Source organism: Onychostruthus taczanowskii, unplaced genomic scaffold (genome assembly GCF_017590055.1).
Source record: "Onychostruthus taczanowskii isolate IOZ18803 unplaced genomic scaffold, ASM1759005v1 scaffold80, whole genome shotgun sequence".
Lineage (NCBI taxonomy): Eukaryota > Metazoa > Chordata > Aves > Passeriformes > Passeridae > Onychostruthus > Onychostruthus taczanowskii.
This window is the reverse complement of record NW_024505893.1, coordinates 3,028,661-3,045,804: the sequence shown is the minus strand read 5'-3', so window position 1 is coordinate 3,045,804 and position 17,144 is coordinate 3,028,661. Positions and strand designations below refer to the sequence as shown.

At 47.9% G+C, this 17,144-nt stretch overlaps 1 protein-coding gene across 7 annotated transcripts in view; it reads left to right on the top strand.

The window, feature by feature from the left end:
• The first annotated feature begins 395 nt into the window (after positions 1 to 395).
• FOXN2 (forkhead box N2) overlaps positions 396 to 17,144 on the top strand; it is a 30,309-nt gene continuing 13,560 nt past the window's right edge. For 2 of the 7 annotated variants that reach the window (XM_041424133.1, XM_041424127.1), the window contains exons 1-2: positions 1,321 to 1,459; positions 11,973 to 12,523. In XM_041424133.1, coding sequence (XP_041280067.1) covers positions 11,987 to 12,523 — 537 coding nt within the window. In that variant the 5' untranslated portion in view covers positions 1,321 to 1,459; positions 11,973 to 11,986. Of the gene's footprint in view, positions 622 to 1,320; positions 1,460 to 10,313; positions 10,333 to 10,659; positions 10,778 to 11,972; positions 12,524 to 17,144 lie in introns of those variants that run through there. The other 5 variants (XM_041424126.1, XM_041424128.1, XM_041424132.1 and 2 more) reach the window with 5 other exon arrangements.

Here is a 17,144-nt window from a genome sequence, read left to right as displayed (position 1 = left end):
AAACAAAAAAAAAAAAAAAAAAACCCAAAACAAACAAACAAACAAAAAAAAACAAACAAAAAAAAAGTATCTATATGTTTAAGTAAAGAAGGTGAGGAAAGGGAACTAAAAGAGTGGCTTATGCACTTCTATTTTAAAATTTTTAAAATTTAGAAAGTACGATATTTCTGGGGGGAAATGGGAACTTTTCCGAGGCGGCGCGGACGCTCGGGGCGGGACGCGGGGCCCGGCAGCCGCTCCCAGCCCGCATGGCCCCGGCGGGCGCGGGGCGGCGGCGGCGCTCCCCGGGGCGGCGGCGGCGCTGCCAGAGGCGGTGCCGGCGGCGGGGGAGGGCAGGAGCGAGGGAAGGCGGCCGGGAAGGAGGCGGTGGCGGCGGCGGGGGGGCCGTGCTTGCTCGCGGTTGCCATGGGGAGCGGGAGGGCGGTGCCGCCGCCGCTGCGCAGGGAGCAGCTGCTCCCTGACACATCCCCCCGCTGCCATATTGTGTCCGCCGCCGGCCGCGCGGCTTCATGACCGCGGTGAGTGCCGCCCGCGCCCGCCGCCCCCGCGCCCCCACGCCTGCCTGCGCTGCCCCCGCGCCTTTCTTGGGTTTAGCTCTCGGCTTTTCCCTGGGTTTGGGGGGTGAGTTTTTTTTGTTTCCGACGCTCCGCGAGGGTTTCGTGGGGGAAGGGGGGAAAGCGCGGGGAGTGTGGCGGCGGGTCCCGCCGGTGCCGGGGGAGGGGGGGGCGGTGTGACCGGTGTCCCCTCATTCCCCGCGTGGGGACAAGGCGCGGAGGCGGCGCTTCCTCCCCGGCCGCTCTCGGTGGCGGTGCGTGGGAGCGGGGGGGTCCCCGCGCACCCCCGCCCCGCGGGGCCGTGCACCCGCAGCTCCTCCTCCCGGCGCGGCTCCGCGGAGCTTCCGCCCGCGGGGTGTACGCGGGTGAGCCGCCCTCCCTTCACCCGCTCCCCCGGCAGGGCAAGCCCGCGCTCCTTGCGCGCTTCCAGCCGCGCTGATGGAAAACGCGGCCGGCCCGGCGCCGGCACCTGGGAGCGCGGCCCCGACGCGCCCCTCGCCTCCGGGTCACCCCCGTCAGACTCAGGCGCTTCATTTGGTGAAATAAAGGCGCTTTCGGCCTCGTTCGCAGCGCCCCGTTGTCCCCGGAGCGGCGGGAAGCCCCCAGGGATGTGCAGAGCTTCTGTGGCTTGCCGAGGTGGGGGCAGTGTGGGAGAGGCTCTCCGGGGTTCCCGCGTTTTGGGGTAAAATCCAGGAAACTGCTGGCGGAGTGCTCGAGGTTAGGCTGGGATCTGCACGTGGCCCTTCGGAGTTTTCCATCTTTTTCGGGATTTTTTGGTGAAGTTGGGCTATGAGTTGGTGGCGGCAGCAGAGCAGCATCCCACTGCCTTCCTGCCTTACTCCTGCTTGGACACACCGGCGTGCTTGGTGCTCAGGTTCTGTGGGAGCGGAAGCTGGCTTTTGTTGGTAAGGGTTTGGATTATGACAAGGCCCAAACAAAGAGTAAAAGGAACAAAGAAATAAAATAAACCTTGAAGAAGACCCGATAAACTCATGTTCCCGCCGTGGTGCCTGCCTGTGGATGGATGCTGTGTTCTAAATGTGGAGTTAAACATGCTGAATTATAGTAGACTTAAATGCTGAGGAAACAATTTGATTAGCTTTGTGCCTAATCTACCAAATCAAGATAACTTTATATATAATTTACCGTGTATATGTGTGTATATATGCACACAGACACTCTCCAAATCTTGTTATTCCTGGGCTTACATTTAGACAAATTTAGTAATAGGTGGGTTGTAATATATTGACATGTGAATCATTTAACTTCAGTTGTTTTTCTTGGATTGGGGTCTTTTTTCCCCTCCTTAAAGTCTGGTGTGATGCTACATCTATGCAAGAAAAATTCAGCTGGCATTATCTTATGTCAGGAAACTTGAAGTAGTTTGAAGGTTGCTTTTTTTTTATCCTTGGCAGGTGCCTGCTCACATTTCCCAAGCTCTACAGAAGGTAGTTGGACACGAGTCTGAACTGAAAGCTGTATAGCAGCAATTAGTGCAGCACAGGGCTCGGGCTGATGGACTTAGCCGGGTGCCAGGGTGTGTTATCTCTGAGCTCAAGCCACACCGCTGCAGCAGATCAGCTTCTGCTGGGGGCTCACTTGTGTCCAGCTGTGCCATTTAACTTTTGTAGAAGTAGAGAGGAGGTGGTGATTCTCACTTTGTGTGTTTGAGTTGCCTGAAATACGTATAGGAGCTTTTCTGTGCTTTTTAGTGTGTTTTGTTTGTTATCAGATGTGCCCATAAACGGAGCAGTGCTGCCGTGCACGGTGTCCACACTTGCAGACTGTGGTGGAGATGCTGCGTTGGCTGCCCTGCAGTCCTGAAGGGAGCTGGAGGCAGTGGCCCTGTATCAATCCAGGCGTGTGGCCCTGAGCACTCTCAGGGACCTTGCTGGAATAAAACGTGGTTGATGGCTTTGTTGGGAGTGTCTAGACCAGAGGATGAAGTTGTGACCTGCTTTGGGTACTGCTGCTGGGGCTGTGCTGAAGGACCTCCTCAGGGATTTTTTAGCCCAGAAGTAAGATACTTTTTGTCTAAAAGGGACACCAGTTAAGGAGTGTGCTGCCTCAACAGCTCCAGCCCCCACAGAATTTCTGCTTGAGGAGCCTTTCAGTGTCCTCTAGAGAGCTTGGGATTGAAGGCACCAGCATTGCCAGCAACTCCCTGTGTCAGGACATGCCAGTCCAGTAAGTCATGGAGCAGATAGAAGTGTGTGCAGTGGTCCTGCTGAACGAGAAGTACTGCCTGGCAAGTGAGTGGAGTGCCTTGGAAACAAGACAGAGGCTTAGGGACATGGAGGCTGATTTTTGCCATCTTTATTAACCACAGCCTCTGTTCCACTCAGTGCAATAGACTTGAGAACCTGACATGTTGAGCAAAAGCAAACTCCTGGTGAATGAGATAGTTTGGCATGCGAAGATGCTGTACATGGGCATGGTTCAAACTGGTGAGAAAGCCATGTGGTCTTGTGCAGAGTTGTTGGTTCCCATAACTGCAGCAGAAGTTTTCATGTTGGTTTCACTGTGGTTTTAATTCCACCTTCCTGCTCTGCCATCTCTCCTTGCCTACTCATTGTTGGGGTTAAAAGGAGCTGGTATTTACAAGAGGAAGTACCCCAGGCTCTCAGAAGACTTCTTCCATGTGCAGGTTTGTGATACCTTATCAGAAAGAGCTGTACAGAGGGATTATAGCCAGTGAGGTGGCAGAAAGGATGGGCGTTGGGAGGAGTGATAGTGTGCCCACAGCCACCGATGCCATGCATCTCTTGATGCTGTTCCCTGCTTTGGGACAGTCTTGCTGCACTGCTGTGGTGCAAAACAAGCTGTGTGAAACACAGCTTTCCTTGCCTGGATGGATGGAAATGGATGGAAAGCAGCCTCTAGTCCCATAAGTAAATGGCTGTCAGCAGTCTTGATGAATGCTCACGACCTTTTAGCAACTTCTGGGTTATTCCCTTTGGCTCCTTGAGCATTTACCATTCCTCCCTTCCTGGTAAACGAGTGCATTTTGTGTTAGCTTATCTGCAGGATGTCACTGCACTGGTGGTAACTTTTCCTGAGGGAAGTGGATGGAGGCAGCGGGTGCCTCATCCCGGTGTGCGTGTGTTGCCGCTCCACCACTGAAATGGTGTTGGGCAACTTCCTGCAGCTCGGGGTGACTCACGGCGGAGCCCGCTCTGCTCTCGACAAGTGCTCGCTTGCAAACCCTGTTCACATGGGGAGCCTCCCTGTGGCTGCATCTGGGGTGTCTCCAGATCCAGTGGCTGCCAGAGAGGACACAAGAGACCCCTGGGATGCTGCTTCACTTTTTTCCTGGCTCGATCTTTATGTGTGATAGGTGTGTGTTTGTTCCCTGTCACGTTGCACCTGATGATTTGGTGATCCTGTGGGGTGATGGTGAGCTCTCCATCTCATCCTCACCATGCTGGGTAAAGGCACCAGTTCCATGAGCTCTGCATCTCATCCTCTCCATGCTGGGTAAAAGCACCAGTTCCATGAGCTCTCCATCTCATCCTCACCATGCTGGGTAAAGGCACCAGTTCCATGAGCTCCCCATCTCATCCTCATCATGCTGGGTAAAGGCGCACAGTGATGTTCCGTGGTGCTTGCAAAATACAATTTAGGTCAGCAAGAAGAGACAGCTCACAGTGCTTGGGTAATAAATTACATGGAATGGAAGAAGCCTGATGCCAGCCAGCATCTTTATGAGCCCTGGTACTCTGCCTGCTCCCTGTAAAACATTATGGCTATGGGAGCACGAGGGTTGGGTCACTCCAGGCTGCGAGGAGGCTGTTGAGTGCTCAGTGCTGGCCTGTATGGTCAGCAGCTGGGAAACATGGCAGCTGTGTTTGGGGCAGGAATACCCATTTTATTGAGTGGTTGCACCGGGACCATTTTAAGAGAAGCCTGTAATTTGCGCAAATGGGAATACTTGTACTGCAAGTCAGTGATGTGGATTTTGACTGGTTTTTTTCTGAGTGCATTCAAAATGTTTTCCTGTTATGTTCAGACTAGACTTAGTGCTCCCTACTTTTTCTTCAAGGATTGGAGAATGTTAGGGACTCCATGAAATTGTCTGCTGCAGGCATCATCACCCACCCCTACTCTTCTGCACACTCAGTCTTTGTGTCTTCTCTCAGGTTATTTTCAGTGCATTCCTACCTTGCAGTTTGTCACTACTTTTAGTTTCCCAGTTTAAGTGTGGTCCTGTGCTTTCTTTCTTTCAGCAGTGTCACTGGGTTTTGTTGTGCTTAGATTTGGGGCAAGTACGTGGCTGCCTAAAAGCTGAGTACTGGATATGAAGAGAGCTCAGCATCTGGAGAAGTTTCATGAAGTAGAGCTGAAGGAGTGGGAGCTGGGAAGATGCCTGGAAAAGTTTCATGAAGTAGAGCTGAAGGAGTGGGAGCTGGGAAGCTTCCTGCTAAGCTTCCCACTCATCCCTCTTCCTCTGGTGTGTGAGGATCATCCCCAGACCAGTTATCAGCCAGTTTGGTTTGGTTTAGGGATGTCGAGTAGTCAAAAGTAGGAGGGTTTTTTGTTTGCTTTCTTTTTTGTTTAAACAGAAAGCCAAATTCCACACTGGTGGAATAAAATTAAAAGCAAGTTGGCCAGGGAGGTCAGCACAGTGAAGAGCATTGCTTTGCCTTCCCTGGGCTCTGGAGGAAATCTTGCAATTTAGGAGCAGGAGCTGGGAAGCAGCAAGTGGGGACAGCTTTGCAGTCACCGAGTTGGGTTGGTGATGTGGTTTTGTGATACAGCTCCAGTGGTGCTTTCCAGTTAAATCTTGCAGAACGGTCACTAGGGGTGAAGCTTCAAGTTGTTGTTTTCCACTGGAAATCAGGAGTTTTGGTACTTTAAAGGCAGAAAAGCTGTATGGAAAAGATAGCTTGATATTTTCTAGCATTGGTAAATTGGTACTGACACCAGCTGAAATGTAGCTACGTTCACTTGTGTTTCAAGAGGATGGTAGGGAAACACACTGAAAGGTTACCCTGGAAAGTGAATTAGCATCAGAATTATTTTACAAGTCATTTGCTCAAATGGCTCACTTGTGAACATATCCAACACATAAGTGGTTTACATTTTTTTTTTTGCATTTTGGTCCACTTAGCAAGCTCAGTATTGAATTTGAGGAAAATGACCCATAAGCATCTCTTGAAAAGCTATTGGCTGTAAAGCATTTTACTTGAAAGCACTTATTTCCCTCCCCTCCCCTTTTTGTGTCTCATCAAAGGTTTTTCTTAATAGTTAAATTTCACTGCTTGTTTGGGTTTCTTTTTTTTTTTTAATATTATTTGCATCTCCCAATTTCTCTGTTAGACTGTTATTATGTGCATGTTTTAAATCTGAGGCACGGGGAACCAGGTCCAACAGTGACTGCAGCCTTTGGAAAAGATTCACATTTGCAAAGTCTCTGAAGGCAGCAGTGGAATAAATGTCCCAGAGGCTCTGGGTCGTGTACAGGGTCTGGACTGGGGTCAGGGCATGTCTGAATTCACATATCATTTTTCCTTCAGATATTTGTTTCAAACACAAACCACTTATGTGTGTATTTAATAAAAAAAAAAATGCAAACTTCTGTGTAAAAAAGTTAGATGAACTCTTCCTCTTGCTCCCTGCCCTTTCCTGGGCTATGATAAGGGTTTGTTTAATCTCTTCCCTATTGCAGGATTTCTTAACTTTTCTTAATATTGGACCTTTGAATTGTTTTTTTTTACTTTTTTCTCCCACCCTGCCTTTAATTATATCACAGGGTGTGGGAGAACATTGACATGAGAGGCTTGGAAGTATTTCTGCGAATCCCTGGAAAACCTCTCTTCCCCTTTGAGCTCGCCAATGCCAAGGTTCAAATGAAGCCCCTGCTTATGGCTTGTCCAATCCTTTGGTTTTGGTTTCAGGCTGGATTTGAGAAGGTGATAAGTGCCTTTTTAATGTTCTTGAAACCCATTATTTTTCTTTTTTCTCTGGTTTGCAAGCCAGGAGGAGCAGGAAGGACCCTGCCTGCTGTAGGTGCTGCCCCTGGGAGCATCTCTGCGTGTCCTTTGTCACCCAGCAGTTCATCTCTTCCAAAGACACTGGGTCCCAGCTTGCTGAAATCTGTGCCTGAGAGGTGGTTTTATCCTCAGAAGACTGTAATGCCTTTAGTTGTCTTGGATACGTGACATCATATAGTGTTATAATCAAATCTGGGCCTTTCTCAGGGCTGGGGGAGGATCTCAGCTGACCTCCAGCAGGGGTGGGAGGTGTGCAGGGCATGGGCAGCCTGAGCCAAGGGAGATGAGTTGGGGGGAAAGGTTGAATTAGTAGGGGGCAAAATGGTTTGGTGTCATCCTTTTAATGCTCCTGGTCAGGCAGATGGGTGCTTTTTATTGATGGGTTTGCATTAGTCGTGCCAGGGGTGGTTTTTTTTTGTTTATTTTTGTTGGGTTTTTTGTTGCTCTTCCCTCCAGCATGCAAAGACTTGTAGCTGGTCCTGTGCTATGTGCCCAGTGACTTGGAAGTTTATCCTCAGCTTGGATAGGTGAGCAGTGCCAGTCATTTATTTGTCTAGTACTTGGGCTGTTTTGACAACACATATTGATGTATTTGAGTCAGGACAAGCCCTTACGCTTCTTGTAGAGGCAAGGGAATATGAAGAAATCAATAAGGAGTTTGCTGTTGGTGTAGTTGTTTGCATGCAAAAGCAGGTATCTATTGTCTTAAATACTCTCACAGAGCCTTTTTGTGTCAGGACAGAAGTGTAAAGCACAACTGCCTGGCTCTGTAACTAAGGGTGCACACCCTGAGCTTGGTGTGCAAAGAGTGGGTGAAGAGCTGCTGTTATTAAGTGTGATACGGCTGAAAATATTTTTTCCTGGATTAAAATTATGTTCAACTCCTGAGACTTAGGCAGTGCATGGTAAGTTTTTATTTTTATTTTTAAACGTGGAGGGAAATCACTGCGCTGTTGGCAGGCTCCAGGTCTTCCCACTATTAGCAGAGGTGACCTAGTTGCTTGGCTGGTCCTGCAGAAGTAAAAAGATGCATTTAGTTGTGGAGAAGGTTGTCCTAACCTGGGGCACTGGTGCTGTGCAGGTGCCAAAAGGGCACCTTTCATCTGATGCCACTGTAAAGAAGGATCAAGCAGCAAGAGCAGCTCTGTTCTCATGCTAACTTGGTGTGGACAAGGCTGTGGCACCTTCTGACAAAAAGGCTGAATTCTTTCTTGCCGGTTCAGTGAGTCCAAGCGTGGTGGCCACTGAAGTGATACCTGTACACTTACACCTGCAATGCTGCTGAGTTTGGAGGAAGTCACCTTTGGTGGGATGGTGGCATCTGCCACAGCTTTGTCCTTTTGGCCTGGATTCTGCTGGAGCTGAGACTTCTTCCAAGAAGGGCTGCTACAAAGTAAACGTGCTTCCCTGCTTTCCTGAGGATGTGCTCAAGTGGACTTCCAGTTTCGTGAAATGGTTGGCCTCTTAATAAAACAACTTTGTCTTCATTGAGTGCTCACACACCAAAGCATTTGCTCCTGTGGCAGAATGTAGCAGTGCTGAAGGTCTTCCATCAAAATTCAGTCATGGCTGGGGTTCTTCGTGGGAGCATGGAAACCTGGTTTAACCCAGATGTGCTCTGCTAGGATGAGGACCTTTCAGTGCTCATAACCTTTTCCAAACAGCTCTCCAGTGAGTTTGAGAGAAGGCTGCAAAAAGTATTACCTTGTCTTGAGGTGTGGACTGTGCTCAGATCTGTTTGTGCTTCTCTGGACTGCTGCCTTGGTACACCTGTAGCCGTGATCAGCCCCTTCAGACCTGGGCTCTGCTGCTTGGATCGTGAGCGCTCTGGAAGAGCAGGTCTTCACTGGGCTGTGGCTGCTGGACTGGCATGGATTAGCAGGGAGGTCTGCTCCTGGCTTTTATGTGATGTCAAAAATCTGACTGCTGGAAGAAGGTTGTGTCTCTCACCTCTTTTCTGATGCATCCTAACTTTTATTTGAGCAGCCTCAGTTCACTTGGCAGCCTTTTAATCTTCTTACCCTGGAATCATAGTCCTCTGTCTGTAATTACCATGAGAGATGATGTGCACCTCCGTTGTGATACTTTGAGGGGTAAAGGCTTTGTTTGGCCTTTCTTTTGAAGGTACCAACAGGAGATAGATCCTTGAGTTCCTTAGGACTTGGATGCATGAGGCTCTGCTTCCAGCTGGAAGTGTTAGTACCAGTGAACAGCAGCGGGTTGTGTCACTCTGTACTCAGTGGCACATGGGCAGAGCACAAACTCTTCCATGTTTTTCAGAGGTGTGCTTAAATCATATTAATTTTGCATTTGCCTAGCTTAAGGTTGCCTTCTTGGCTCTGCTTACAGGGTTGGGGCTGTCCCCATGGGAATTATCAAAACATCTGCAATGGAGAGCTGCTGCTGTGCTCTTTCCTTCTCACACTTTGCTCTCCTTGCTCTTCCTGTGGTTTTTGTGCTGGGTCATCCCTGAGCACAAAACCCCACCAGCTTACAGCAGAGATGGTTTTGATTCCATGACCTTTACATAGAACATTAAACCCCAAATATTGGAAGTGGTAATCTTGAAAATGGCATCTTGGAAGCTGTGTTCTCACAGTTGTGTCTGCTTATAGGCAATCAGAACACACATGGAGAAAAAAAATTGTGGATTTTGGATGTCATTAAGGGTCTGTGTGAATGAAGAGGGGTTCTGGAGAGCATACAAGCTGACCACTTGTGTGCCTTCAGATATGCTCCAGTGGTGTTGCTCCTGTGATTTTATTTTTTCTTATTTATTAGTTGATAATAGTCTAATATGGCCTTGATACCTTTCTAGAAAAAATAAATTAATTTCTGATATGTTCATGTAGAAGGTGTGTGAGGTGGTGAACTAGGATAAGAAGGTAATGAGGTGTGGATTTCATAACGCATCTACTAAGAGAAACATGACATGAACGTATATTATTTACTGTTAGTACGTTACCTGCAAACAATTTGTATTTTCATGTAGGGCATTAGATATGCTAATGGTTCTCTTCTATAATATAGTAGCATGAAAACAAATAGTGCATTGACACCACAAAGTCTATCTCACTACAAGTTCCAGCTTAATAAGTTGTTCTATTTTTTCCCTTATATTTTTGAGAAGATTGAGTGTGCCCAGGCCATTTTTGTGTTGAAAACAGACTTTATTGCACCCTTTCCCCTAAGAAAAGAATACAGTGACCTCAGACTTGCATGTGTGTGTCAGCATGTGCATGTTCTTGATCTGCCTTGCTGACGAATGATTTGTAAAGGGAGATTTCGTGCAACATGAACCAGGAGCTAAAATTACCAAAACACGGCTGTGAGGTGTAAGCTCCTGTGTAGCTGCCTAAAGAGCTGCTCAACAAGGGGGCAAAGTTAATCATTAGAAAGGGAACAGAGCAGCTCATGTTGCAGCAGAGTTGGGGTTTGTCTCACTGTGTGAATTTTATCACTGGCTCTTTGTTTGGTTATTTTTTTTTCTTAATTTAAGAAAGGATTGAAGAAGTGACATGAGCATATGTATATATGGCTGTGTTTAAAGCCAGCCATCGCTGACTGCCAGTATGAATCTGCTCTGGTGCCTTGGGGGAGAAGTAAATCATAGGGAGAGCAAAGCTATTTTTGACCAGCTATTTGAGCAGCTCACTTTGCTTTAATTTTTTTTTCTTTTTTTTAATACTGACTGAGCTGGTAGCTAATCATACCCATCTCTGCACTTAATAGAAATAAGAAACAGAAGGTAAAAAATTTATGGATGTTTTCCAGCACTGCCACTGGTGAGCATAAATTCAGGTGCTATTGTCAACACAGCTTTGCAATAGCTGGTGCAAGAGCGTGTGAGCAGATGAAGAGAGGAACAAAAATTGCTGGTGGGAAACACGGTGTGTTTCCTGGGGGAGGCACAAATTCTGCACCTCATGACTGCCTGGCACCAGGCAGGGGCTGGCAGGGCTGGGGAGCATAACATGGATTATCCTGTTGCCTTTGTGTGTCACCACGTCATTCCTCCATTGCACCTATCGCTCCCCTTCTCCAAAATGAGGAGGGTGGGCAGTGTTTTTCCAGGGACACGTGAGGCTGCCAGGCTCTAGAGCTGGCTGGCTCTGGGGGTGGCACAGCCAGGCAGTGGACCCTGGGTAGGAGGAGATGCAGGAGCAAGGAGACAAGTGTTTACTGCAAACTGGTGTAAGAAAACATGCAGTAACTGTGTAGAGCTGTCTGGTGAGATGTGATATGGAAACTGTCCTCATCTTGAGCTCTAGCACTGGGAGCTGGAGCATGAAACGAGAGTGATAGTGCTTACAGGGACAGGGAATTGGAATGGGGTTTGGGTTTTTCTTTGGTTGTTTTGTTGGATCTTTTTACAGTTAATACGAACCTCAGCTTTGCTCTGTGCTATTTACAGCTGTGAGCTGCATCCATGGTTGCAGTGTCTTATGTCTGTAGGGTGCATGTGTGTGTACAAGTACACCCCCTACAACTGTACAGTGCTCACATCAGCAGGAAGAAAACAGCTGTTCCCATAACACAGTTTGCTAGAAGACCCCTTTTGAAATTCTACAAGCAGGGTGGTGTCTGTTGGTGTACTGCCTCTGAAGCATGGGTAGCCTGTTAGACCTTGCAATGGCAGTGTTTTATAGATAATAATGTTATGATTAGCGTTTTAGTGTTTTGTTGTTTTGGGATTTTTTTGTCTAAGTGGTGAGCCATTGCTCCTGCTGGTCTGAGCTGCCACCCCAGTGGCTGGTCCTTTCCTGTTGAGAATTGGTCCCAGCACCCTCTGCTCTGCAGGGAAGCCCAGGTTAGGGCAACAAGCTCTTGCAGGAAGGGAAAAAGATCTTGTGGACCCAGGCAGCTCTGTGGGACACACTTGATGAACAGATGGGCTGGCCAGATCTTCTGGTAGAAACAGGCAGCAGCACTTGGGAATGACTGTGACTTGTAGGGGGTTATAAAGATTTCATTTGCACTGAGTGCACAAATAGACTTTATGCTGATTTAAGTTTTGCAATTCCTTTTTCACTCTTTGGACAGCAAAGGCAAACACTTCTAAACAGGGTCAGTTTACAATATAATGAGTAACTTAAGAGTTAATGTGAGATCTGAATGGATTAGATCCTACCTGTTAAGGTTTTTTCCAGGTTTCAGGTGTTCACATGAAAATAGCTATTATTTCTGTGTCTGAATTGGTGTTTCTAGATGGATACAGCAGTTTTGAAGTGCTACCCATAAGCTCTGCTTATAAACCAAGGGGAGTTTATGCTCATGAGTTTACTGGGAGGCTCCTGTTGGACCCTGGCTTCAGTGTTCATGCTCAGCACAGGGATGGTGCAGCCCCGTGCTTGGGTTTGGTGGGCTCCTGCTGAACGTGGCTGTGGTAGTTTGCAATGATTTCTGACCATCTCCTTTGTTGCAGACCAGTCAAGCTAAATGGGTCCAGTCACTGGAATGACTCCGGATAAGAAAGCTGAAACGCCGGGAGCAGAAAAAGCCGCGGGACTACGGCAGTGCCATGGGATGGGCAGCCTGCCCGACACGGGCGACGCCGGCAAGCCAAAGGCCACCGTGGTGGACAGAGATTCAGCAGATGATGAGCTCACAAATTTGAACTGGCTGCACGAAAGTACTAACCTGCTAACAAACTTCAGCCTCGGCAGTGAGGGCCTTCCAATTGTTAGCCCCTTGTACGACATCGAGGGTGACAGCGTGCCATCCTTCTCACCATCCTGCTACCAGAACCCTGAGAAAAAATCCTCCACTTCCAAACCCCCTTACTCTTTCAGCCTTCTCATTTACATGGCGATTGAGCAGTCCCCCAACAAGAGCTTGCCAGTCAAAGAAATCTACAGCTGGATCCTGGAGCGCTTCCCCTACTTCGCCACAGCCCCCACCGGCTGGAAGAACTCGGTCAGACACAACCTCTCCTTGAACAAGTGTTTCCGAAAGGTGGAGAAAAGCCATGGCAAGGTGAGACCTGGCAGGAGGGAGGTGGAGCAAGTTGGAAATTCAGGGAGAAATGGAGACAGTTCTGTTGTTCTTAAGCATGTTTTGTTTGGGTTGTTTTCACCCCACCGTGTCCTCTTAACACTTTATTTGCAGATGGAGGTGGTTTCGAAATGCTGCTTCTGTGAAATCACAGGATGACAAAAGTCACTGGGTTTTGTTATTTATTGTTCACCTAGGTACACCCAGCTGTAGTGCATCCTTTTAAAATCTGGCACACATGGCATTGCAAAGGACTCTTGTTTCCATTTACTTACAGTTTTGTTAGCCTGCAATAACCAGCCTGAAATTGCAGATAACTGTCCTAGGATTTCTTCATGATGAAGCCTCTTAAATTAGTGCTTTCTCTATTTTCCAGTGCTGAAATTCTGGGGTATCTTCCGCCTCCCCTGCTTTTCAAGCATGGCCATGGCTCCAGTTTGCACTGGCAAGCGGAGGAGATTATGGGATGCCAACCAGCTTCCCTGCTTGGCTGGCAGGAATGTTGCCCCTCTGGGTGCAGATCTCTGACACCCCTGCAAGATGCCCTTGCTTGTGGGCATGCTGGATGTACATGGTTGAGCGTTCCTCAGTCCAACAGCTTTCTCAAATATTAAATTGACTCTTCCACTTGTGATCTTCTGTTACACTTAGCACAGCTCTAGTTTTCCAGTAACCATATTAATTCCTGCATTTAATGGACTGTAATGCTTTAACATCTGTCATAAGATAAGATGTGCGTCTCTGCGTGGTGCAGACTCACTTCTTAAAGTCAAGGATACTCTTTTCTGTACAAGTTCTTTCTTCTGATTGATATGATTTTACTAGTGACTTTCTTCCTCCCTCTCTCATTCCCCATCTTGTTCCTCAAAGAGCTGGCTGTGACTTAAATAAACTAACAAACCACATACTGAAAGTCAACAAACAAGTCCTGTGCTTGGAGGTCAGACTCGGTGGTAGCAGGCTTGTTATCAGAAATGCCTGCAATGCTTGGAGTGCTTGACAGCTTCTCACTGTAGAGAGGGGTCCTGTAGCTGAGTGGGCATTGGGGAGGACTGCCTTGTGCTGACAGGGCTGAACACCACTGCTTCTCAAAATTCCTGCTTTTGCATTAAATTGTTAGGGTGTTGTTTTCACAAGCAGCAGCTTTGCCCTGAAAAAAAAAGTGACTTTTTATTGCAGTGTGGCAAGTCCATTAGCTACCCCATTGCTGAATCCTGCTGAGTGTTAGGATGGGCTCTTAACATGGCTCTAGGTGCTGTAATGGGGTAACTGAGATGCTCAAGCTGTCCCTATGTGGAGGACTGGATCTGAGCAGGGACCACACACTGCTTTAGGTGCCAGAAGTGTTGTTAAAGGCCTGTCCAAGGAGGGTGGCATGAGTTTCAGAAAAATTAGGGCAGGAAAGGGAAATTTAAACTGGTATGAGTTCCTTCTGTCTGTGGATCTGCTCTTAAATGCTCTGATGTTTTCCAGCCTCCTGGGTTAGGAGATACCAGTCAAACTTGTTGTCTTGGCATTTGTGTGGCAGGAGCTTGACACTGCCTGGTCCCCTGCTTGCCATGGGTAAAATCCCCTTATCTCCATGAGTATTGCTGGGCTCAGAGGATGGCTTGCTGCTCGATGTGACATTTCTAGCAGGAAGAGCAAAATGCAGAATATCTCCCACTGCTACCAGCAAGGTGATGCTGATGTGCCCTGTCAGTGGTTTCCCAGAGCTCCAGAAACTGCACAGCTCTGTAATTCTAAAGAACAGAAACTGTGCTTACCAAAAAACACTACCCCAAAAAAGCCCCTCCTGGAACTTTGCTGAAGCTTCCTCATTTCCAGCAAACAGCAGTTCAGTTTTAACCCTCTGCCCCCTTAGAAAAGGACCAGATGAGGGTACTGCTCCAAATTCTTCCTGCAAAATAAGCCTGTGGCACACAGCAGCATGCCTGGACCCCATGGGAGTTGATCTGGCAGGTGATGGAAATATGCAGACCCCTTTGGATGAGCTCCTCAGGTGTCACTTCTTGGAGCAAGCAGCAGCTGCTCACAAGCTCATTTTGCTGATCCTGTTGCATGTAACCATGTGCTAGCCATGCCTCTGGGTGCTTCCCTGAAAGGGCAAGATAATTTTGTATTTTTTTCCTTTTTTTTCTTTGTTGATGGTATTTCCTACTTCAAAGGGAGCACGCAATCAGCTTTCTTCTATGCCAAGTGCCTGTGGAAGCAGAAAGGTCCATGGCATCTTGTATCAGAGGAGCCTGGTTTATTTGCTAACATCAGGGTATGAAGAGTTTTACAGCCTTTCAAATTAATCTGAACTCTTGTGTTGGAAGAGTCTAAGATGTCTGACAGTAGGGGATGGATGGTCTGTGCCCCTGCATCCCAGGGCAGGCTCTACTCTCTGACACCTCCCTGGCTATTGCTGCTGGCTGTCAGCTGTGAAATCATCTCTTCGAGGTCAGGCAGCGAAAGAAGGAAGTGTCCATCCTCATCTTTGCCATAACACTGATACTTTGTTTTGGATTGGAAGTGCATGTTGAAGGAAAACTGATTTTTCCCCACTTACCCCCCTGAGCTGGCACTGCAGGGCAGTTTCAGGACTCTTGCACGGGAGTCATTTTGGCTGGTGCTGACCTGGGAGAGTTGCTGCAGGAGCATGCTTAGTGTGCCCTGGTGGCTCTGGGCATTGTCCACAAGGCTCTGCTGGAGCAGATCTGAGCAGAACATCTAAGGCACAAAGAGGTGACCCCTCAGCACCAACTCCCTTATTTGCAGAGCTCTTTCCACCAGACTGTGCCCCATCATGTTGCAGCTGTAGCTCTGGACCACTGGAAAAAATTACATGCCGTGGTTTTCTTTTAGTGAGTGGTGCTGAAGGGAAGGTAAGTGCCTTGAGATGCCTCATGAGCCAGCATTGCAATCAAGAGGAGGAACTTCTCATGCTATGGGATCAGGATGTATGGACATCATCACCCTGCTAAAATACCATTGCCTGCTCTGTGTGCACATAGCACACTGCTGCTGTATCTGAGTGGTGTGTCAAGGTTTACCCCAGGTGACAGACCCCTGAACTGAAATACCTTTTCTTTTAGAGCTGCAGTTGAGAACATGTGTGCAGTCAGCCAGGCAGGTGAGATTCCCAGTGGGTCTCTGGTAATGGTGGTGATGAACATCAAGGGAGTGATGCTGGAGCATCATCCCAGGGACACCTGCTTGCTTTCCAGTGTTCCTGCTGTGGCCCTGGTGCCCCTGAAGATGTGGAGGTGTGATTGTGAGTCAGTGATCCTCAGAAGATACAGATAAAGCTCTTTGCATCTTAAGCACTGTCATGCTGCCTTGGGCTTGGGGAGAGAGACGCCTACGCTGTGACGTTGCTTTTTTTGAGGGAGCAGCATCTGATTTACAGCACAGGAGAACCTCAAGTGAAAAGGGGTTTGGGGCTGAAAGCCATGGAGAGTCTCCCTGCTCTTTGCTTAGACTTGTTTTTATGATTATGGCATTGGGAGTTATTAATTAATTGATGCTGAGGAGAAAAGGTGTGAGGAGGCAGGATCAGCATCCACATCAAACATCAATTTGGCAGGCTCCTGCTTGCATGGATGTGGCCATGCCACTGTTTTCTCTAGAGGCTGGGGCTTACAGGGCTTGAATATCTTCAACAGCCGTCCCTTTCTTGGTAAATGTCTGGTTTAGGTGTTTGTGGTAGAGTTGTTTTTTTTTTTGGTTTTTTTTTTTTTTTTTTTTTTTGTCAAGAGATGGTGATAAAAAACCTGTAGCTTTTCAAGTATTTGGGCAAAGAGCAGGGCAGGTGCCATCCATAAGCCTGGGGAGATCGAGAGATGCCTCTTCTGTGGTAAACCTTTTGATGGATGTATTTTACACCTCCTTGCACACAGACAGTATTTTCCAGTGGTTCACCTTGCTCAGGTGGATGAAGACTGTCCATCCCTGATGGAGCCAGGACTGCTCCCAGGTGTGAAGCTGATGGACAGCTCTCTGCAGCACGGGGACATGTCCCTGCGGGGAGCCACCAGCACCAGCTGAGCTGCTCTGCTTTGGTTGCTCCTCAGACTGGGGGGAACTGTGATGGGGAGGTGGTAAAGGATCATGGAAGGCATTTCATTTCCAGCCCACATTTCTGTAATCCAGCCCTGAAATGCTGGGGGCTGGAAACTTACTGTCTTTACAAAATAGCTCCTATGCTTCAAAGTGCAGGAATTCTTTTCCTTCCTTTATTTTTGCCTAGATGAAATCCTGCAAGTCAAATTAGAAACATTAGAAAGATGCAGAAAAGGTGATAGACCAAAAACTAATCTCAGAACTCTATGATTGCCCCTGTTTTGAGTTGCACAGTAAGAAGAGCCTGGTGGCCTCTTTTCACTGACTCTAGAGGGTTTCTTCTCTAGATCTTTAGTACAAGTTGCACCTACATTTCATTCCAGCACTTGCCTCACCTTTGAAGTGAAATACTAACCTCCAAAGGCAGTTTAGCATTTTAGAGTGTCCTGAATTAGTCCTTGCTAGGAGAAATGGCACAGTCTGTTCTGGCTTGTTTTAAAGCTGGATTTTGGTTCTGTGGCATTTCCAGCTCCAGCTGTGGCAGGCTGTCCCCTGA